This window comes from Gavia stellata, chromosome 1 (genome assembly GCF_030936135.1).
Source record: "Gavia stellata isolate bGavSte3 chromosome 1, bGavSte3.hap2, whole genome shotgun sequence".
In the NCBI taxonomy this organism is placed as follows: domain Eukaryota; kingdom Metazoa; phylum Chordata; class Aves; order Gaviiformes; family Gaviidae; genus Gavia; species Gavia stellata.
Genome location: NC_082594.1, coordinates 72,943,402 through 72,963,743, shown reverse-complemented (window position 1 = coordinate 72,963,743; position 20,342 = coordinate 72,943,402). Strand labels below are relative to the sequence as shown.

Here is a 20,342-nt window from a genome sequence, read left to right as displayed (position 1 = left end):
TCATGGGACAGTCCCCATCAGTGGAAAAGCTTTAGGACAGATACATGTGAAAGTCAGCACCAGTGGAAAACTGGGTAAGCTCCCTGCAGCAGGTCTTCCCAGATGCCTTACATACTAAGTCTGTGAAAAAGGAGTTTCAGAAAAAGGCATTTCGTAAGAAAGACCCACAGTTAATAAATCAAATAGGTGTACTGCAAACAAAGAAGACTCAGACAAATACAATTTTCCATTCTCTCTTCTCACATTGATACTTTTCAGCAGCACCGCTGAACCACTGACACTGTTTCTCTTTCATATCTACAAAGTAAGTCTGCAAAGTCATAAATAAATTACCATTAACTAGTCAGTTTATTTTTGATTCAAGGAATAAAATTTCACAGCTACAGGTGCTAAAAATCTTCCTTATCTGCAGCTTCATTCATTCCTCACAAGCTCTTTCATGATGCGCCCTTAACATGGCTTCCTTCGCTCTGCACAGTGGTGCTGAGGCTGTCTTGCCAATCCTCGCTGCTCCACGTTGACTTTAATAATTGTGGTGATGTTGCTTTTACCAGGCTCTGGAGACTTTTCTATGGCAGGACTGTGCAAGCAACAGTGATGCTTTGGTGAGCTGGGAGTTGAAGACCTCGGTGACTGCAGAGTTTGACGCCTTGATGAACTCCAGGATGATGAAATGGAGAATGAAGATGCTAGGAGAGAAGAGGTACTCTTTAGTGAGAGAAAATATTGTCCCACTATGAGCTTGGATATAACAGTTCCACATCCCCCCAACACACACCCTGAAATTTATCATGGAAGAAATCACTCTATGACTGTGCTAACAGAGCAGTAGTCTTGTGTAGAGAGGCTTTGCACTGCTTTCCTTTTTGTTTTCATCCTCACAAGTTCAAACCAGTCTGCTTTTTAAGTATTCTCATTTTCTAAGCTTATAGCTGTTGTTATTCATGTGCCAACTGTTGCCTGATCCAGTACGACCATGCGTATCTTCTCTGGTTTGCTATTACCAATACTGCATCACTGGAAAGTCACTTTTTACAATCATATCAAATGAGACCACCAACTACTAGGCACCCTCCCGGCACAAAATTATAATAATCAGAATGAATGAATGGCAAAAGACTGGAAGCTGGAGCAAAAATGAAAGAGAACAAAATAGGAAGAAACAAAGTAAATAAAATTGCATGCTCTATTTTGCTTCATATATTTCTTTAGGGGGTATTTGGGGGTTTTAAATGATCGTATAATAAACACTCGTGTAGCAGAAAACAAAACTGTGGGAGGCATCTGAAGAATAAAGTTATGATACATAGGGTGGTGAAGCAACAGCACAGATTGAGTACATAGAGATTGCGAGACATGGTATGATTAGTTTTAGGAATGCAGATCATCCATAGCTACCACTGAAAATCCTGAAGCTGAGGGTTTAAAAATCAAAAGCATGCCTTTAGAAATTGTCTTATACATACACAACATCAGCACTTAGACATACAAAAGGAACATTCTGATTCTTCTTGGGCAACCTAAGAGACGGGGTCTGGAGTTGACCTGTGTGAGGTTCAGGAAATTTCTTGACTGTATCCTGTAAGCTGACGGTATCTGTCTGCAGTACAAAAACATTGCCGGACTAAAATACTGAAAGGTATTTCAGCCATACTGCTGCCTTGAATAAAACGAAAGATGCACTGTTAAATGTGTTCCCCACCACACACTTCACAGACTGTTTCTTTTCTTTACCCAGTGCATGTGCTCTCTATGTACTTTCCCAAGATGTTGAAAGAAACCATTCTGGTCTTGCTCCCAAAATCTGGACAGAATTACCCTTCCTCTACCCCTCAGACACCCCAACACATGCCTCCTACACCAATGGAACTGCACTTTCTTCCCTTGCACATCTCCATGTTTCACTCTTTAAGGGGAAAGAGATGGAAAGTTTAACACACTTTCCTCTTTCAATGAGCAGACAATCCTGACAGAAGAGAGAGTCGTTTTGGCCAAGTTGTAACATGCTATCAACAGAAAAACAAAAGCTAAATCTGAAGGCTGTTGGGGAGCCCTTAACAACACACAGCTGCAATAAGTAACAGATGCAAGCATAGCTGAATTGACATCAACTGCTTATTAAACAAGCCATGACCAACAGATGGGAACACTGCTTTATTATGATAGCCTTCTCCAAACACTGAATGAACTATCTGGAAAATGAGATTGGAGAACAAGTGGATGCTAAAAATGTGAAATCCTACTGTGGGAAACCCAGCCAATCCACTAGACTGCCAGGTGCCACAGCTGTTACACTCTTGAACCCAATTCAGAGGAACTAGATTTGCCACAGAAGAGGACAGAAAATTACAATTTTCAAAGGTCTCCCACATACCCCATATTGGCAGTTACAGTAATTATCAGTGTAATTGCTTCAAGTCATATCTCATTATAAATTAAAAAGGAGATTTGGGCTCTGTGAGCTATGATTTGCTAATGCATAAGGCAATGCAGTCTATTACTATGTATCATACCTATACTTCACTCTGAATTGTTTTCTGATTTAGTTTTTTACTAGATCACCATTTTGGAAAAACAGCAAGGAAATCATGTGAAATGAACACTGATTTTAGGCATTACAGAACAGAGAGAAGACTAGAAAGCCAGGGAGAAGAATTTTTCTATAGAAACAAATACATGCTTTTTAAAGTATCTATAAAAACAATGATTGTAATAACCAATGAGTTAAGTATTTGTGATCTTGTTCAATCAAATAGTTTTATCCGAGTTACCTAGACAAAGATTCATCGGCTGACTAACAGCGGGAATTTGCCAGGAGTTCATTCGCTCTCATAAACATACAGAACTAATAGGAGCAGTAGGGATACACATTAAGCTAGTAATTTGTTAAATGTAATAGTTCTGGAATAAATAAGACAAAATTACACATCAACACAATAATGAAGCTAATATACACTAAATAACTAACACAATTACTTAATCTTTATTCACTTCTGTTAACGTTGTTTCGCTGAATGGGAATAACAGGAATGGGTTGTTGATTCCTCCTATCAGGAATACTTTAGCTGAGCAAAAACCAAACCAAAAACATTCCAAAATACTCCATTAATTCATACAGGACCCACAGTTCTGTGGAAATATAAGGCTTCATGGAAATAAAAGGCTTGATCAACCACCTATATAAGAGCCATGTAGCTGAATCCACATTATCCTGGAGAGCACAAAAATCCATCTCTATATTGGGCAATGCTCATTCAAGTTCAGGAAAGCTTTCTTCCTAACAAATGCACACATGAAGTCAGCAGAACCGTAGGAAGAACTGTTGATTAACACATGGACTAGTTACAAAACACAGCCCAATCAGATTATTTAAAAAATTTATACTGGAGAGTTCATAAGTGACAAGACAAACCTTTGGAAAGGAAATGTAGGAATTGCTGATGGCATTGAATGCTTTTAACACATTACACACATACTAACATTCATGGAAAACTATTGTGTATAAATATGAAGAAAAAGCCTTTACTTCAGGCAAATAGATCAGGACTATTGAGCTTTTCTGCAAGTTAAAAGCTGTCCAAATTGTTCAGGTATTAGATATTACAAGGAAAAGAATATGTGGGAGGATTGTGCATCTTTCAGATAAACCAGTTCCCACTTTAACAGACTGCTTTCAGAAATCTTGAAAAAGTAAGTATAACCTAGTTACTGTAAAAGATACTTAGCTACGAAAGTTATTAGCTTTAACTATTAATGGTATTTACAGGTATTCAAAACATTTTTCTGAGATGCTGACTCTATTTTAAAAAAATCTGCCTTTGTTATAAACAGTCAAGAAATAATGAAGTACTGAAAACAACTACTAGGAAAATCAGGTAAGGGATCACTCATGAACATTTGAGTGTGCAGCATATGAAGGGCAACAATCGAGATTTCAGGGTTATGTAGGGGTCTGAAGATGAAAACAGGGTGTTTCAGCTCTCTCTGACTTTCCCCTTTCTGATAAAACACAGAAAGATATGTAAATGAAAAGACATTTAAGCAAAAAAAAAGCCATATCCAATGTCCATGGTATCATAAGAAGAGGACAGGGTGCCCTCTTTAGCATGTTTGACCTGCATACCACCTTGAAGTCTTGTTAAAGTCTTGATAGAGTACTATGAGATTATTTGGTAAGGCTAAGCAGGAGTCAAGTGCATAGATAGCCACTGCTCTCATTTAATCTTTCCTTCAACCTGCATGGAATCAGTAACAGGACTTGCTGATCACATTAGCATTATTTGACATTTACACAGCATCTGCATTTTAAGATATCCAAGAGGGAGGAGTCTGGGATAACTGAGCATTTCCAGTGAAGTAGCCCTACCTCTGGAAGCCACGCAGCTACAGGACAAGCCCAGCACCTCTGCTCTCATATAATTCTGACCAGGCCACTCCTAAAATGCAGTGGCACCATAAAACCCATTATAAGCAATGTAAATGGAATTTGCAGACAACTTTAAAAGATGAGTGCGAACATAGAAGGAAAGTTCAAAGGAGCCAAATCAAGTTGATTGACAACATAATGATTGAGTGAATCTATAATCCACTACTTCTGGAAGTAAATAATTAATGAGCATGTTGAGAACATGTTCAAAATAGTACAAGGATGTACAACTAGCAGGTATGGATTAAAATCCTCTTATCTTTCCACTGACAGGAAGATCTTTAAAATGAAGAGCTGGCTCTGGCACGTAATGGCATACCTACACTAACCCAGGTGTCTACTGCAGAGTGACACGGAGTATAGATACTGATGTCAGCTTTAACTGAGCCAGCTCAGACACTAAAAGCAATTTAACCTCTGAAGCACTGAGCTCCATATGCAATAATTTAATGCCTGCAATATAGACCTTTAATCTAACAAGTAACAAACAGTAGAGGGACTGGAATGTATACTCTGCTTACTAGCCTGTTCTAAGGTTGGTGTTATTGCATCTTCACTGCTACTACAAACGTTAGGGAAATTAGGGTAGCATATGCTGGAACATGCTTCTTCCCTTTGCTGTGGAAACACATGCTGAGAATGATCAGTGTGAAGAACGGTTTCCAAAGGAGGTGAAAGAACCTCATCACATAGGACATAGGAAAGCAGGCTGGTCTAACACCCAGAAGTGCAGAAATCTGCTTCCTTGTGTGTGGATTAACTGAAGGCCCATCAGATCTGTTTAATCCCTAATACTTACAATTTTCCAGAGCTACTTCTTTACCTTGAAATTCTTCTTCATTGCTAGGCAGTGAATTTCTTCCTCTCTGTTTTATTTTCTTTCTTGAGACAAATAAAAGATCATCAGAGTCCAACATCCTCTCCCTGGGATGTCTTTTGTCTTCTGCTCTCCTCTTCTTTTTCCTTTTCCTCCTATCTTCTTTCACAATACTTTTATTTGCTGCTTCTCCTCCTTCATCTTCCACAGGTGAGTGAGGATAGGGCTTTGTGGTCTGTCTGTCCAGGCTAGAAAATCACAGAATCACAGAATCACTAAGGTTGGAAAAGACCTGTAAGATCATCGGACAAGGAAAGTCACTAAACTAAAAGCACACATATCATATACTAGTTTAAATGCTTTTTTACATGACATAATTTCACCTTTTCCCACATCTCACAGTACTGACAAGAGAACGACTTATCATGCTCTTGAGCATTTGACAGGGCTATAAATGTCTTAGAGTTCAGTTTCCCTTTTATTTATAAAGTAAGTAAAGAATAGCCTAAAACAGGGCTCTGGCCCCTAATTGTGTCTACCTCTTATGACTCCAAAAAGGATTTGGGCAATAATTGTCTCTTATGGTATGGGCTCAGAGCACATAGTGTTTTACTTTGCATATGGAATTTGTTAGTCATATTTGCAGAGTGCTTGTTCTGTCATAATTATTTCTTTCCATTGTGATGGAAGGAAAACACCCCAAACAGATGCTAGAGATTAGTGAATTAAGCATGACCTCTAGTACACACCACATAACCATCAAAAGACAATCCCAAAGAACCCAGAGCTGAAGAGTTAGCCAAGCTATTGTAACACACCTATGTGCACTGTGGACTCCTTGTCAACAGGGGATCCTCGGCTATCCCTTTTACTTTTTTCCCCTTACTTCTGCAGGACTTAGCACACAAGGATTGTCTCTTTTTGAGCTTCTAATACCTTATTGCATTCAAACTTTTTGTTTCCTTTCTGATTAAATTATGCTTCTACTTTGTTTGTTTCTATCAACAATGTTAGCATGTTCTCATTAGATCTGTGCGCACCCGTGAGCAATATGCTGCACTGTTCCCCTCTGATAAGTATGACACAGGAGCTGGGTATCTATTTTAGAATATAATAAATAGTAAGTTTCAGTGGGAAGCACACTTTCACACTCTCTAAAAGGTAGGTGCTCTAATGGAAACTCCAACTCAATCTGGGCTGGAGCACTGCCATACCATTGATAATATTAGTAACTGATTAATGTGTAACTAATGAAACACAGTTGTTTAATGGCTTTGAATGTACACCTCCTCATAAAAGGAAAACAATAATTCAACACGGCATCGCAGTTACACCAAGAAAGAAATATAAAGTAAAATCATGGCCAGTACCAGCTTTTTATGATGCAGCCACTGAGTTAATGGAGTCAATGCCCAGAAGAGAACATTATGTATGTCTATATGATACTAAAGGGACATGTTAAGCAGCAAGAAAGGAATGAGATTTCACTTTACAAGTATGTGGCTTTACAGAGAACTCAAAACCTAGCTGAGAACATTACAAGCAAAAGATGAACATTCTGAATTAGTAAATGCATTGCCAGGGACTGTCTACTCAAATCCTACACAGCAATTTACTGTAGAGAGTTATAGATCCAAGAAGCAGGAAACTTAAAAGACTATTAATTATAAAAGCTCTATAGTACCAGGCTTCTATTGTTCATTCTTGGAAAAGAGACTAAAAATTCAGCAGCAAATTGTGGAATATTGTGGATCAGTAGTGATCACTGAGGTTTTTACTGGCACACCAATGCACTTCATCTGGGTTCCTGGAGGTTAGGTCTGTGTTGACTATATGCTAAAATACACAATTTATGTAGTTTACCCAATGCCAACAGAGGCCCTTGTGAATCTCAAAGGCTCAAATATGTCTAATTCAGGGCTGTCAGTGGGTATCTAAATTAACAGAGTCTCAGTTTCAGATGCTCAGCTCTCTTCGTCATTTCCTATTAGCTGCTTTACACATTTCACTGCACTCTGCACTATAAATCTTGACATCCAATATACATCCATGGAGCCAAAGTACCTAAATTCCACTCTCAGAGCTGCCAAATGCTCAAGTGTTACTGCTCTGAGTCCCACAATGTCCCTTTGTGTATCTGGGCCTCGGTGTCTTTAAAACACTAGCAATCACATGTAAGTCATAGCATTTGAAATAATATTGTTTGCAGATACTTCTCGTGTTCCTTTAACGGGTGTAATTTGAGGACAATCTGAATAGTGCTATCCTCAAAAATAGAGACGTTTTGCAGTAAAAACATTATCATTTCAAATATGGTGGTTTGTTTCTCAAATCTACAACTGGTGCAAGAAAAAACAGAAATGATGTAGTGAAAACTTCAGACCTTAAAACAACTGTAAGACATCAGTGTGCTCAATCATGATGCTTGCAAAATTTATGCTCTATTCCAGGCCATGCTAAAAACTGTTTTAGTTTGGTTTAAAGGGGATAAAATGAACGCCTTAACTGAGAGTCAATTATTTTGTGCTGTGGCAACAATATTGTTTGGAATATTTTATTTAGATTTCATTAATTTAATTTCAATCATCTGCTATACAAACTGGCCAGTGTGTTTACAACCAAATCAGTGTTTACTAGCTGGAAACACTATATAGAAATTCACAATTAATGTGGCTTTAATACACAGTTTCACATACTATTTTACCCAGAGATCTGCCAGATTTGATATCACTTCATCTAAAATTTAGATCTGGTGAGTACATTTATTTATCATTTACAAAAATTTAGCACATTCATTTCAGTGAGTTCTCCAAAGAATTCCTCTGCTTGCAGTGAATAACTCAATTTTCTCATCATTTGTACATAAAAACAGCAAGTCAGCTTGCCAATAAAGTCTGTTTGGAGAATGAATATTAAATTTTATATTAAAGCACTCAGTCATGAAACAAAGCATGTAGAATGGAAGCCACTCTTACTGCTTATGCATTTAGTCCTGTCTTTTCTTAATAAGGCACCTCATTTAGAATATAATCCAACTCAGTGGAAGGGAAAGACTTCCACTGATTTTGCTGGAACTCAGCTCAATCATATACCTGCCTCTTTTCAACTGGTTGTATGCATTAAGTAGGAAACCACGGTCTTCAGATTTACTTTTCGGTGAAAAGAGACTACCGTCATGGAGGTGATCTGGCCTGGAAAAAGGCATTGATGTATTTCCAGATTTGGAATTCTGCTCAGTAAAGTGGGGGTTTTCATTTGTTTATGTGCTGTGGCTGCAAGCTGGCAGAAGAGCAAGTTTCAAACTGCACTGGAATCACTACTAGAAAATGTGTGGGAAACAGGGTTTGAATCAGCGTCGCTTTTTCCTTCCATCATTCTCAGGGAATGCATAGATCAGCCCACGACTGGTACCCTCCCCCATAAATTTTAGATGTAATCTTTAACGCTGATCACCATATCAGAATATTTCAATAAAAATTAAGAACTTCTAAAATTGCCTTTAAAGGTGGGATTTGTCCTGTTCATGGAACTTCTTGGGAAGAAACCTCCCATGACGGAGATTATGCAACATAAATAGGGGCTCATATTCATCCTACACACTCTCTCCCCATCATTCCCCAGATTTAAGCCCAGTAGTAGATTCAGTGCCTTAGAAAAAACTTGTGATTTAATGCATAGCTTTATATCACAATAAATATCTTAAAAGAAAAATAAGGTCTTCAAGAAATAGAAACTCCATCTCATCTTTCAGCAATCCTCTAACAGCTTCCTGGGATTAAGCTTCAAACCATCACATCCCACCAATGTTTCCAAAATGGAAATAGGGCAATAAATTGCCAGATAATAAAATGGTAGGACAGACAGTTAATGCTCTTCTGATTGACACACTCGTGGATCAAATCACTTGGTTGCATGCCTAGAGCAAGCCAGTTCACAGCAACTGTAGTTAGCATACTACATATGGAAATCTGACAGCATAGCTGAACCCAAAGTGCAACATTTAGGATTCACGTAAAATAACTTTTATATTTTTAGGTTCAAGCATACTCACGTCATATAATCCACCATCTGCACCATTCTTATGTACCGACAGGAAAAGTCATACTTCGTTTGGCTGATTTTAATAAGCCCGCTTCTTACACAGTGTTCCTGCAATAATACAATCAACGTTCATCTTATTTAAATCTAAATCTCAGAAACAAGATACATATGTATAAAAAGCCAACTGTTTCAATGTAACTGTAATCAGCCTCTAAATAATGAAGATAAAAGTTTCGAGTACAAAGTACATTTTCTTAATATGCACTACAAAAAATGCAGTAAAATTATCATAATGGCTTACAAACAAACAAGCAAACAGTGAAATGAACTGAAGACTATCCTGACTGTGATAAAACCCCCTATGATTCTTATTGTAGCAGCATGGAGGTTGTGAAAGCCACCAAATGGATTAAAGAGGAAAGAACAGAGCATGATTTAAGAATAAATTATCCTACAGAATTTCTTGGTTCATGTCTATTACATGAGCTCTTCATTACATGAGCCCTGAAATCTGATTTACTTCGCTTAGCTGGAGACAGGGATTGGGACAGTGAGCTCATTAGCCTGGAAAATTATATCTGCCTCATCAGAAACAGAACAATGGTAATACCATTGCCAAACTGGTATCATCTTCTAGGTTTACTTACCTTCCTGTTGTTGAACATCAGAACTGTGTAGAGTTTGTCACCTGTTTCCACCCTTTTTGGTGTTGCTATGACAATGGCAGGTGCATAATATTCGTTTCCTGTCTCTGTCCCAGTTCTGGCAAACACGTAGTCTCCAACCTGCACACCAGGAAAGCATCAGTTTGCAAGAACAGTGTAACTTGTAAGTTTTACAAGACATAAAAGGTAAATATTAAGATATTTTTACATGAATCATCATTCTAACATGTTCCCATGCTTCAATATGAATCTTTAAAAGAAAAGAAGAAGAACTTGGTCCTTGCATGTACTGGTAACTCACAATTTCCACTGAATCAGGGAGAGAACACAAAGCAAAAATAAAGGACGCAGCCCTACTAAAAGTACCAGGGCTCAACTAGCAAGTCGAACAGAATGAGGAAACTCTTACAACTCTTCAGCCCCTTGAACTTCCTGCAAATGTATGTTTTTAGTAAGCTTTTAAACCAACCTTGGGAAATTTAGAGAATTCCATATGTAACTGACTTACTTACACAAAATAATTTTTAAAATTAACACCGAAGTAAAAATTTTCTACCAAATTCTGCAGATCTTCTCTAGAATTAGATGGACACCTTACAGAACATCAGGAACTACCTGATCAGGTTTTGCCTTCATGTCAAAGCAAAAATGGCATGTCTCTAGTTTTAAGTGTAAAAAAACACTTATAAAAATGCTTTTTCTATTCAAAACATCTGTATTCATTCTGTATCCTTTCTGTATGCATCATCACTCTCATGTAAAATAAGAATCACCTGAAAAAACAACTGTGATTGCACATAATCAGCTGATAAATTTCAAATAAAACCAGAAATGGAATAAGACTTTTTTTTTTATTACTGTTATTTGCCTTAGTATAAGGTTATCTGCTGGATTTAAAATATGCTGTGAAAAACAAATGGTTATAACCTGCTGTACGTCACATTGTGTATAAAAGGTTCTCCTTGATTCATAATCTATGTGCTAGGAGACAATCATTCTGCTGGTAAATAGCTCACCTTTCTTCTATAGGTGTCCAAATATTCATGTTTTATAAAGAAAATAATAAAGAATTCTAATAAACACAGGAACAGGAGTACAATGAAAACAAGCTCCAAACAAATGAAAAAAAGCATGTTGAAAATAGCATGATATTACCATCCCTAAAAACTCCTCTTTAAAATAAACAGATGCATTTAAAAGATTTTAAAAATCATCTATGCTTTATTCTACATGTGACCAAATGAACAAAGTTAAAAATGCGTATTTGCTGCCACAAAAAACCACCATTTTTCACCTTCAGGTATGGGCATGGCATAGCACCTCCCACAGGTATAGTGAACTTCACAGGTACAATCCAGGTCTCCCCATTGTTGAAGTCAACAAGTGCACAGGTAGAACTGATACTCCTTTGCACAGTTCCTAAAAACCCAACATAATAAAATATTCAAATTATTTTTCTTTTACCCTTTGTGGAAATTTTCTTTAAAAATCCTATAGGCTGTCACACATCACTGAGGCAAATGCATCTATACTATACATTCTTCATTTTCATTTAGCTAGGGTAAACTATGCTAGGGCAACAGACAAATTTGTACCTGAAAAAAAACAGTCTTAGTAACCATTCTTAATAATCCCGTTAAAAAACCCCAAAGAATAATTTTCAAGCCTAGGTCTGAAATTTGTAAGCTGATCAGGTGGATGATTGTTGACATAATGAAACTATTACCACAATTAAAAATATGCAATTAAAAAAACCCAAACAAGTAAAAGTAACACAAAAATAAACACACATACACACATAGACCCCCCCACACATTTTTTTTATGAAACAACAGAACACAATTTTACCTACTAATCATTCTGGCTCAAAACTCAACAAAAAGGCAGAAGCATTTAGTGAATTCTTTGAACACTCGCAAAAGTTCAGCTTTTGCCAAATGCTCAACAGAAACATTCAAGGGAGACATCAAAGACTGACAGGTTGATACTCTCGGATACTCAGTTACTTAAAAAGATTTCCTTCCATACTCTTCTTAGATAAATGTATCATTGCTTTCTAACTTTACAAAACGTATGTCTTTTTACAAATGTATATATGTGCACACACAAGATATGTATTAATTTTTCATGAATATGCACATGTAATATTAATCTGGTTAAGGCAGAAGTAGCTAATTATGACCAAAATGAATGTTTTATCAGTATTAAGAAACTCTAAAAAATATGTAAAATGTGGACAAAAATATATACCTGGATAATAAAATCCTGTGACTTCTGATCTTGCAATCACCTTTTGGCTTTTGTGAGTCACAAATACTTGGCCTTCTTGTCTTTTTTTAGACTTCGACTTCACAGTTTCTTCTTCAAGTCTCTGTAATTTGATACAATTATTTTTTCCACAACAGCTAAGCCAGTCAGCCTCAATCTGTCCTTTGGAATTAGTTAAAAATTTAGGCAATGTAATGTTATGACCTCTGCAGATAATTCACAGTAAACTGGATTTATCTTAAACATTCAGAATAGTTATAAACAGAGGAAGCTATGTTACAGGAAGTACTCATGGATAAGATCATCTAAGAGTTTTCACTACAAAATCCTGTTTTACATGGTCATAACACTACCTATGTTTTCAAGTTTTCAGGCAGAGATTTACCTTGATGAATTATGGCTTTGGCTGCTGTTTTCCTAGAAAAAAATTTATGAAGTTGTACAATTCATATTCAAGAATGAGGTAAGGAAACATCAACTGATTTTGCTGAATAAGTGAAGGTGTTCTACACATTCATTTTGTCCAGATAGGTGAGTCTTCACAATAATCTTATTTTCATTAAAAGTACCTCACTATATGGAATGACTGATTCAAAAAATCAAATACAGAATCAAAACATTTTTGAAAAAATCTTGAACTTCTGGAATAAATGTTTATTTACAAACTATAAATTAAAAATTAAACCATTACAGCTTAGCAAAATATTATACCGCATTTTCCAGAGCTGCCACTGTCCATCATTCTGCCCTGCTAGTTTGAGTCCTTCGTACACTAATTCTCCTCTTTGGGGGACAACTCCCCAGACTACAGCTCCTGTAACGTATCACAGCCATAAAGAACACCGGAGCTTACTGTTGAATTGCTCACAAATAAGTCTGGGGGACCACACACCAGATGGTGAGAATAGAAATACCAATGGGGCTGGCTGGCTGTGGACTGACTCAACTCCTAGTTGAAGTCAGTGACTGCAATTAGTAGTAACTGAATGAAGAATGCAAAAAGCACGATGGGTCTCACACAACAACTGAGGCAGGGGACTGTGGGAAACACAGTATGTGAAAAATAGTCAAAGACTCACAAATCACAAGTGGCTCTATGTAAAAATATACTGTTGGGCTTTCCGAGCTTCTGTATACTTGACTTTACAGTCACCATATTCTTTCACCTTAAAGCCTTTTATAGCTCACATTAACATTTTATGGAGTCTCAGTGTTATTTGCCTTTAAAGCAAATCATGTTCCTGAATCCCTTTTTTTCTAGAAGAAAGAATTTCTTCCCATTCAGGGCATGTCTCTTACAGGAAGTTTTGAGAGGATCAGGGTATTATGTATATGTCAGTCCATGAAAGAGCATATTTTGCTTTTCTGAGAAAATTAAGACAATTTATTATATAAAAACATTTTCTTTCTAATATTAAAAATCTGCAATCCCAGTATTTGTAAAAGTATATTTTAATAATCCTCTAGAATAGCAATGTAATTTGTATTTACTGCAATAGCAAATTAATTCTTGAAAAAGTCTATTATTTTCTCCATACTGCTCACAGTCATGCTTCTAAATATAAATTATAAGCATGCAAAGTTAAATAAATCATTGTTTCTCCATTAATTTTTAAAACACATATTTATTAGCCTACCTCGTAAACAATTTGTAAGCATCCATCTCTTATACAGAATCACAGAAACATACAGCTTGAAATCTCAAACTTCTCCACACATCTACACCCTGTTCTGAAAAACAACCATAACTCACAGACTCCTAAAAAGCCCTGCTTGCTAGGGTGTGTATGACCTGTTTCCTTGTCTGATGACATTCTTCTTCCTAAAAAGATACATTTGATTTTGATACTCCATTTTCCCTAACAGTCAATAATGACAGAAAAGATGGGAGTAACTTTGACTAAATTGCTTGTTCTCAGTTTCACTATAGCTATCACAAACTCTTTTTTCCAATCTCCCACTCAAAAATCACAAACAACCCTAAAAGAAAGTCCTAAAAATAAGCAAAACACACACACACAAAAGCAAAGAGAAATTTTAAATGGCAGATATGCGGGGTTTTTCTAGATTATTATTTACCCTGATAGAATACAAATTATATCAGCACTTCTGTTTTTCAGACTCAGTCTAAACCAGAGGGTCTTCCAGTGCTTAACTGACTGCTTGAAGTACAACCTAGCAAAGGCTGATTAAGTGCAAAGACTTACAGCTCCACAGACACAAAAAGGTATTTGCGTAAACCATTTACTTAATTCCTGAGGCTCCAAAGGGACAGCTGCTGCTGAATATTTATTATCAACTAATTTGTAATGCTTGACTAATAACTTGGGCAACTTCCAGCACTTTTCATCAATCCAAATACTAAAGACTGCACAGGCATCCACAATGAGGAGGCGGAGTCCTGCAGAATTCAGGTGGCTCAGAAATACAGTCTAAATTCAAATCCAACTCCCCTACCTCCACCACAGCTTTTAGGTGTTCAGCGCGATTGACACTGTCAGAGTGCCCATTTCTGGGATATCATTCTCCAGTATTTTTATTACAGTAAATTATGCCAATACTTGCTGCATTTTAAAATTTCCTTTCAAAGAGACTAGTTTTTGCACTTGCCTACTGTAAGTGAGAATAGTTCGGAAGACTATCCACAGATCTCCATGCATCTTGGCTCTAACTTTGGCTTTTCCTAATCCTGACACCTTCAGAGCCAAGCAACCAGTGCTCTTCCCAGGCTGTCAGTGGCAGTAAGCCCATTCTGTGTAGACCACAGTCCATTTTTATGAAAGACCCTAACTTTTTGTAGCTACACACTGTCAGTCCAGCAGGTTTCTTCACTGATGACAATGGAAAATTTGACCAAACATTTCTAGGTAGCTATAACTTTTTTGTTGTTGCGCTATTCGGGATGCTTGTTTTCCCTTGTCTCCCTAAAGAGACACAAGAACAAAGGCAGGGGATACCAAGCTGTTTACGAAACATATGAATGCAAAAAACGTATCAACAGACAGCGATTAAAGAACCTTAAACAGTGAGGAAGAATGAGGAGTGTAAGAATTAGGACACCAGGAAATAGAAGAAACTGCCAAGGGGGATCCAGAATTTCCATTTTTGTAAAGAATCAAGCCTCAGCTATAAGTATTTCATTAGGAATAATTAAATCAATTGTATATGAAATACATTTTTCAGAAAGAACAGACTCATTGAGCCATTGGAGGACCCTTTCCACCCAAATAAACATGCTTTACAGAACACATTATGCTTATTAAGCATTTTAAGTTATTTTTAATCACATGGTGACCATTCAGCAGGGTCAGAAACAAGCATAAGCCTTGCACGTTCCAGCTCATCCTAAGGGAAACACAGTACTTTTAAAACTATATTCTTAATGAGAGCTAATCCTTAGAAATGAATGCAGCTTTATTTCTCTGCAGAATCTTAAGTCCATTCATATGCCAAAACAGAAATATTTAGTATGAGAGGAAATGTTCTCCATCACTCTCAAAGGCCAGATTGTAACACTGGGGAAAGAAATACTTCACATGAAAATGTGACAGCCATTAATGGAATGCACCAAACTGTCCAGGAAGCTATCATGCTTGGAGATTAGTAACATCATAACCACAGTAGACCTGAGGTTGTCTAATGAGAAGTGGGCAGGGGATCCTGAACAATTCATTTTACTAGGTGACATCATGTTGTAAACAGCTTTATAATTCAGTGAGAAAAAAACATAATAAGAAATGATGGCTGACTGTTATGCCTGACAAGTTCAGAACAGAAAACAGATAGAATATTTTAAGTCAAAGCAGTTACTTGTTGGAAAAAAACAAAGTAAATGATACCTTCCTCATTTTTACTATCTCTAGATGAAAGCTGAGCACCAGCCTGAAGAGGAAGATTTTTGTCAACCCATACTTTAATCTGTGTAGCAAAAGGAACTGAGTAAACTGAGTAAAATACAGTCTACAATTAGCCCTCCAATTAGGTAATCATCAACGTTCAGTGTTTTATATTTTCCCTGATAATAACCGAGTGTGTTTGCTCATTTCCCAAAGCATTTACTTATTGCATCACTAAAGGTCTCAGTCATCTCACGGCCCTGTGCAGATGGATGTCTACTTCATCCTCCTCCAATAAGGCACTGGCATATCCTACCTTTCACACCTATGTGCAAACATAGCAGCCTAAACTCAACTCCCAGAGAAGATCAGAGCACAGAGGGAGGATAACCAGACCATTAATTCAGTTGTACGCTTAAACAGAAAACTCTCATAGCAAGGACATCCAAAAAGGATTACTAATTCTTTTAAGAAGTTGTATAGGTAATTAGGAACCCTTAAAAGCTAAAAACTAAGGTGTTTTATTTTGAATTTAGTGAAATAAAATTAGCAGGAAATTTAAAAGTCTGCTTTGTTGAGTAGACCTCCAGGATAATTGTGATTTTTCTACCATCTTGCAACAACAATTTTCATTCTGTGCCATATCAGCTATTCCCTTGCTGTAATATATTTCAGCTGGCAGCTTATTTTTTTATACCCATTTTGTAGACAGACATCACAGTTGGAAAAAACTCCGACAGCATTTTTAAAAGGCTCCCAATTTTTTTCTGTTTTTTTTCACTGTTTTTTATACCACATAAACAGAACTCTGCATTTCTACCTCTATCCTTTCAGTTGCAGATCAGCAATTACTGAAGATGGTGCTCTGATCAGGCTCCTAAAGCAGGTTGACTCAGGATAAGTGATTGCACAATGTTAATCACATCGTGTCTGAGAGCACACATTGGTTGTTTCAAGGCAACAGTAAAATTACAGTCAGGAAATGAAACATGAATATGTTTCTACTGCTTTTGTATTGGGACACATGGCAGAGGTAAATCAATAATCAAAATAGCTGTATTAGCAATGTAATATTTTCAGATTAATGTAAAATTAATCAAGATTGCATGAACCAAGTCTGCAGACAACACCAAGTTGGGCGGGAGTGTTGATCTGCTGGAGGGCAGGAAGGCTCTGCAGAGGGATCTGGACAGGCTGCATCGATGGGCCGAGGCCAATTGGATGAGGTTCAACAAGGCCAAGTGCCGGGTCCTGTACTTGGGTCACAACAACCCCATGCAATGCTACAGGCTTGGGGATGAGCGGCTGGAAAGCTGCCCTGCAGAAAAGGACCTGGGGGTGCTGGTTGACAGCCGGCTGAATATGAGCCAGCAGTGTGCCCAGGTGGCCAAGAAGGCCAATGGTATCCTGGCCTGTATCAGAAATAGTGTGGCCAGCAGGAGTAGGGAAGTGATCGTGCCCCTGTACTCGGTGCTGGTGAGGCCACACCTCAAATATTGTGTTCAGTTTTGGGCCCCTCACTACAAGAAGGACATTGAGGTGCTGGAGCGTGTCCAGAGAAGGGCGACGAAGCTGGTGAGGGGTCTGGAGCACAAGTCTGATGAGGAACGGCTGAGGGAACTGGGGTTGTTCAGTCTGCAGAAGAGGAGGGTCAGGGGAGACCTTATCGCTCTCTCCAATTACCTGAAAGGGGGTTGCAGAGAGGTGGGTGCTGGTCTCTTCTCCCAAGTGACTAGTGACAGGACAAGAGGAAACGGCCTCAAGTTGTACCAGGGGAGGTTTAGACTGGATTTTAGGAAAAATTTATTTACTGAGAAAGTGGTGAAACACTGGACCAGGCTGCCCAGGGAGGTGGTGGAGTAACCCTCACTGGAGGTATTCAAGGAACGTGTGGACATCGCATTGTGGGACATGGTTTAGTGGGCATGGTGGTGTTGGGTTGATGGTTGGACTTGATGATCTTACAGGTCTTTTCCAACCTTAGTGATTCTGTGATTCTGTAATTCTGTGAAGATCATCTGTTTTTTGAAGACATTAAAATGTTTTCAAATGTACAGTCTTAATGGAAAAAAATTCTCAAAAAATACAGAAAACTGAATGTGATCCTTTCTATAATCACTTGTTTTCATACATGGCCTCCACTATCATAATATATTCTATTCAATTTAACACAAATATTTTTTTATAAATTATGTCATGAAAACTTTTGTTGATCTCGATGAAAAGAGAGGTATATCTCAGTCAAGGAATGTCAAATAAAACAAAAGATTTTTGGTATACTCTGGTAAGCAGAGACTATGGATACTTGGCATAATTTACAGTTGTAAATCCCAATTGTACATTCCCATTCGTTGCTGAGAACTCATGGTATAGGTTTGTACTGTGCTCATTTGAGTTTCACTTAGCTTACCTCTTCAAACTGATGTATGTATGTGTGTGTGTGTATATATACACATATTTATATACATATGCATGCACATGTCAGGGCAAAAAAGAACTATTATGATCATTTGATTATGCTTCCTATGTAATACAAAGCATAGGACTTTCCTCAGCATTCACTGCAACTAGGCCAACCACACCTTCAAGTTCAGCCAAAGAGTAGTTTCCCTCACCCAGTGATATAAAACAATGAAAAAGAAAAGGAATATATTAATATGAGATTTATTATTAATTCTGTATTTGTTTTTACTTGTCCTCTATTAGAACTTAGAGGTCTGAGAAAATATTTTCTTTCTTATTAATTTCCTAAAGAACTTATTTTAATATTTTCATAGTACCACTCTACCTAGACAGCAGTTCTGCAGAGACAGCAGTACTCCCAGTGAAGCACTGTTTGATGAAACTTTTAGATGAAAAAACTTGCAACCAAGTAAGATAAATGGTCTGGTTTTTTCAGAGGTAAGTACTTGACTTTTAAAGCATCAATAGTGTATACAGAAATCTTTCCATTGGGGAAGATTAAATCACTTTTAAAAACTTAAAAGTCTGTTCTTCATTTCCCTGATAATTCATACTCATATCTTGAAGACAAAACCCTTAAGGTAGAATCAATTCATTCTCAAGAATGTTCTAAAAGAGTGAAAACAATAATAGGAGAATACATCATTGTAACCTAAGATATGTTTTCTGACCATATATATCACCACAGAAAAAGCTAAAATGAAAACGTATATTCTCTCTTCCAATACAGCAGCCTAAAATAACTTACGAGCCTTATTTTTATACTTGTTGCTTCAGGTATTTCCATAGGCATTTTATTAAATCCCTCAAGAGCATTCCAAGTAAAATCAGAGGTTCATCTGGGGGACATACATATATATCAACCAAAAATCACAAACTACTTTGTGCTAATGTATTAATGGAGTGGAGAGAGCACTCTGGCTCGCCAAAAGTAGGTGTCCCCTTCAGGATGAGCTCCAGATGCCGCTGGCTCTGTTCATAACACTGTGAGATTAGCCACCAGTTCATGTATGCCTACATTTTATGGACAGCTAAATCTTAGTGTTTAGTAGAACTAAATTATTGCAGAAGAACATACCGAAGAGGAATATCTGAGGGGGAAAAAAAATCCCTTCCAATCTATTACCTTTTTATTGTTGCTTATGTGTGATTCTGAGCTTTTCTCAGTTTCCTTTTTGACAGCTTTCTGAAGATCAGAGGCTTGCTGTATATATGTTAATGCTGCCAGTATCTCATCTTCTAACAATATTACATCTTCATAGGAAATTGGCCATCCCAAATTCTCTAAAGCCTCCAGCAACGCTTCTTTATGCTGCATATATTGAACTGGCCCATCCTTTTTAAATCTTAAAAAAATATTTTTAAAAAATTAGTAATCACAAGTAGGAAAAATTTTCATTTTAGCAGTATTTTACAAATAAAATCACAAACTGTAAAGGCACAATAAAACACCAGATTCATCCAATCTACCTTCTGTATGCAAGAAGTTCTTGTGTTTCATCCAGCTACTGTTGTGTTTAGTCAAACAATCACATCTGGCTTAACCATATCTCATAGAAAGACATCTGCAGAGCAATTCAAGTGGCTGAGCATAGATATCTGGTGCCATTTTAGATGTCCTAGAATATGTGAGGCATCAGTAAAGAACTTGCAGATATGACTGAGAAATTATAGAAATTGCTGGCCCTTCTGGAGCAGCAGCTAGGGTGAAGTGGCAAGCATCTAGACAATCTAAAATGGCACCAGACACGTATTAAATCTTAATAATTAGGATTTGCCACATCAGTCTTGACTGATCACATTAAAAAGAGACAATTTCCTGCTGT

At 37.3% G+C, this 20,342-nt stretch overlaps 1 protein-coding gene across 1 annotated transcript in view; it reads right to left on the bottom strand.

Annotated features, from left to right (window-relative positions):
- Window positions 1-450: 450 nt before the first annotated feature.
- The window catches only part of VWA3B (von Willebrand factor A domain containing 3B), a 71,552-nt gene continuing 51,660 nt past the window's right edge, over window positions 451-20,342 (bottom strand). Inside the window, exons 22-28 of the mRNA XM_059815546.1 lie at window positions 19,643-19,862; window positions 12,200-12,320; window positions 11,244-11,368; window positions 9,932-10,069; window positions 9,295-9,392; window positions 5,250-5,491; window positions 451-689 (exon numbers count right to left, since the gene is read on the bottom strand). Of these exons, the coding sequence (XP_059671529.1) occupies window positions 451-689; window positions 5,250-5,491; window positions 9,295-9,392; window positions 9,932-10,069; window positions 11,244-11,368; window positions 12,200-12,320; window positions 19,643-19,862 (1,183 nt within the window). The remainder of the gene's footprint in view (window positions 690-5,249; window positions 5,492-9,294; window positions 9,393-9,931; window positions 10,070-11,243; window positions 11,369-12,199; window positions 12,321-19,642; window positions 19,863-20,342) is intronic.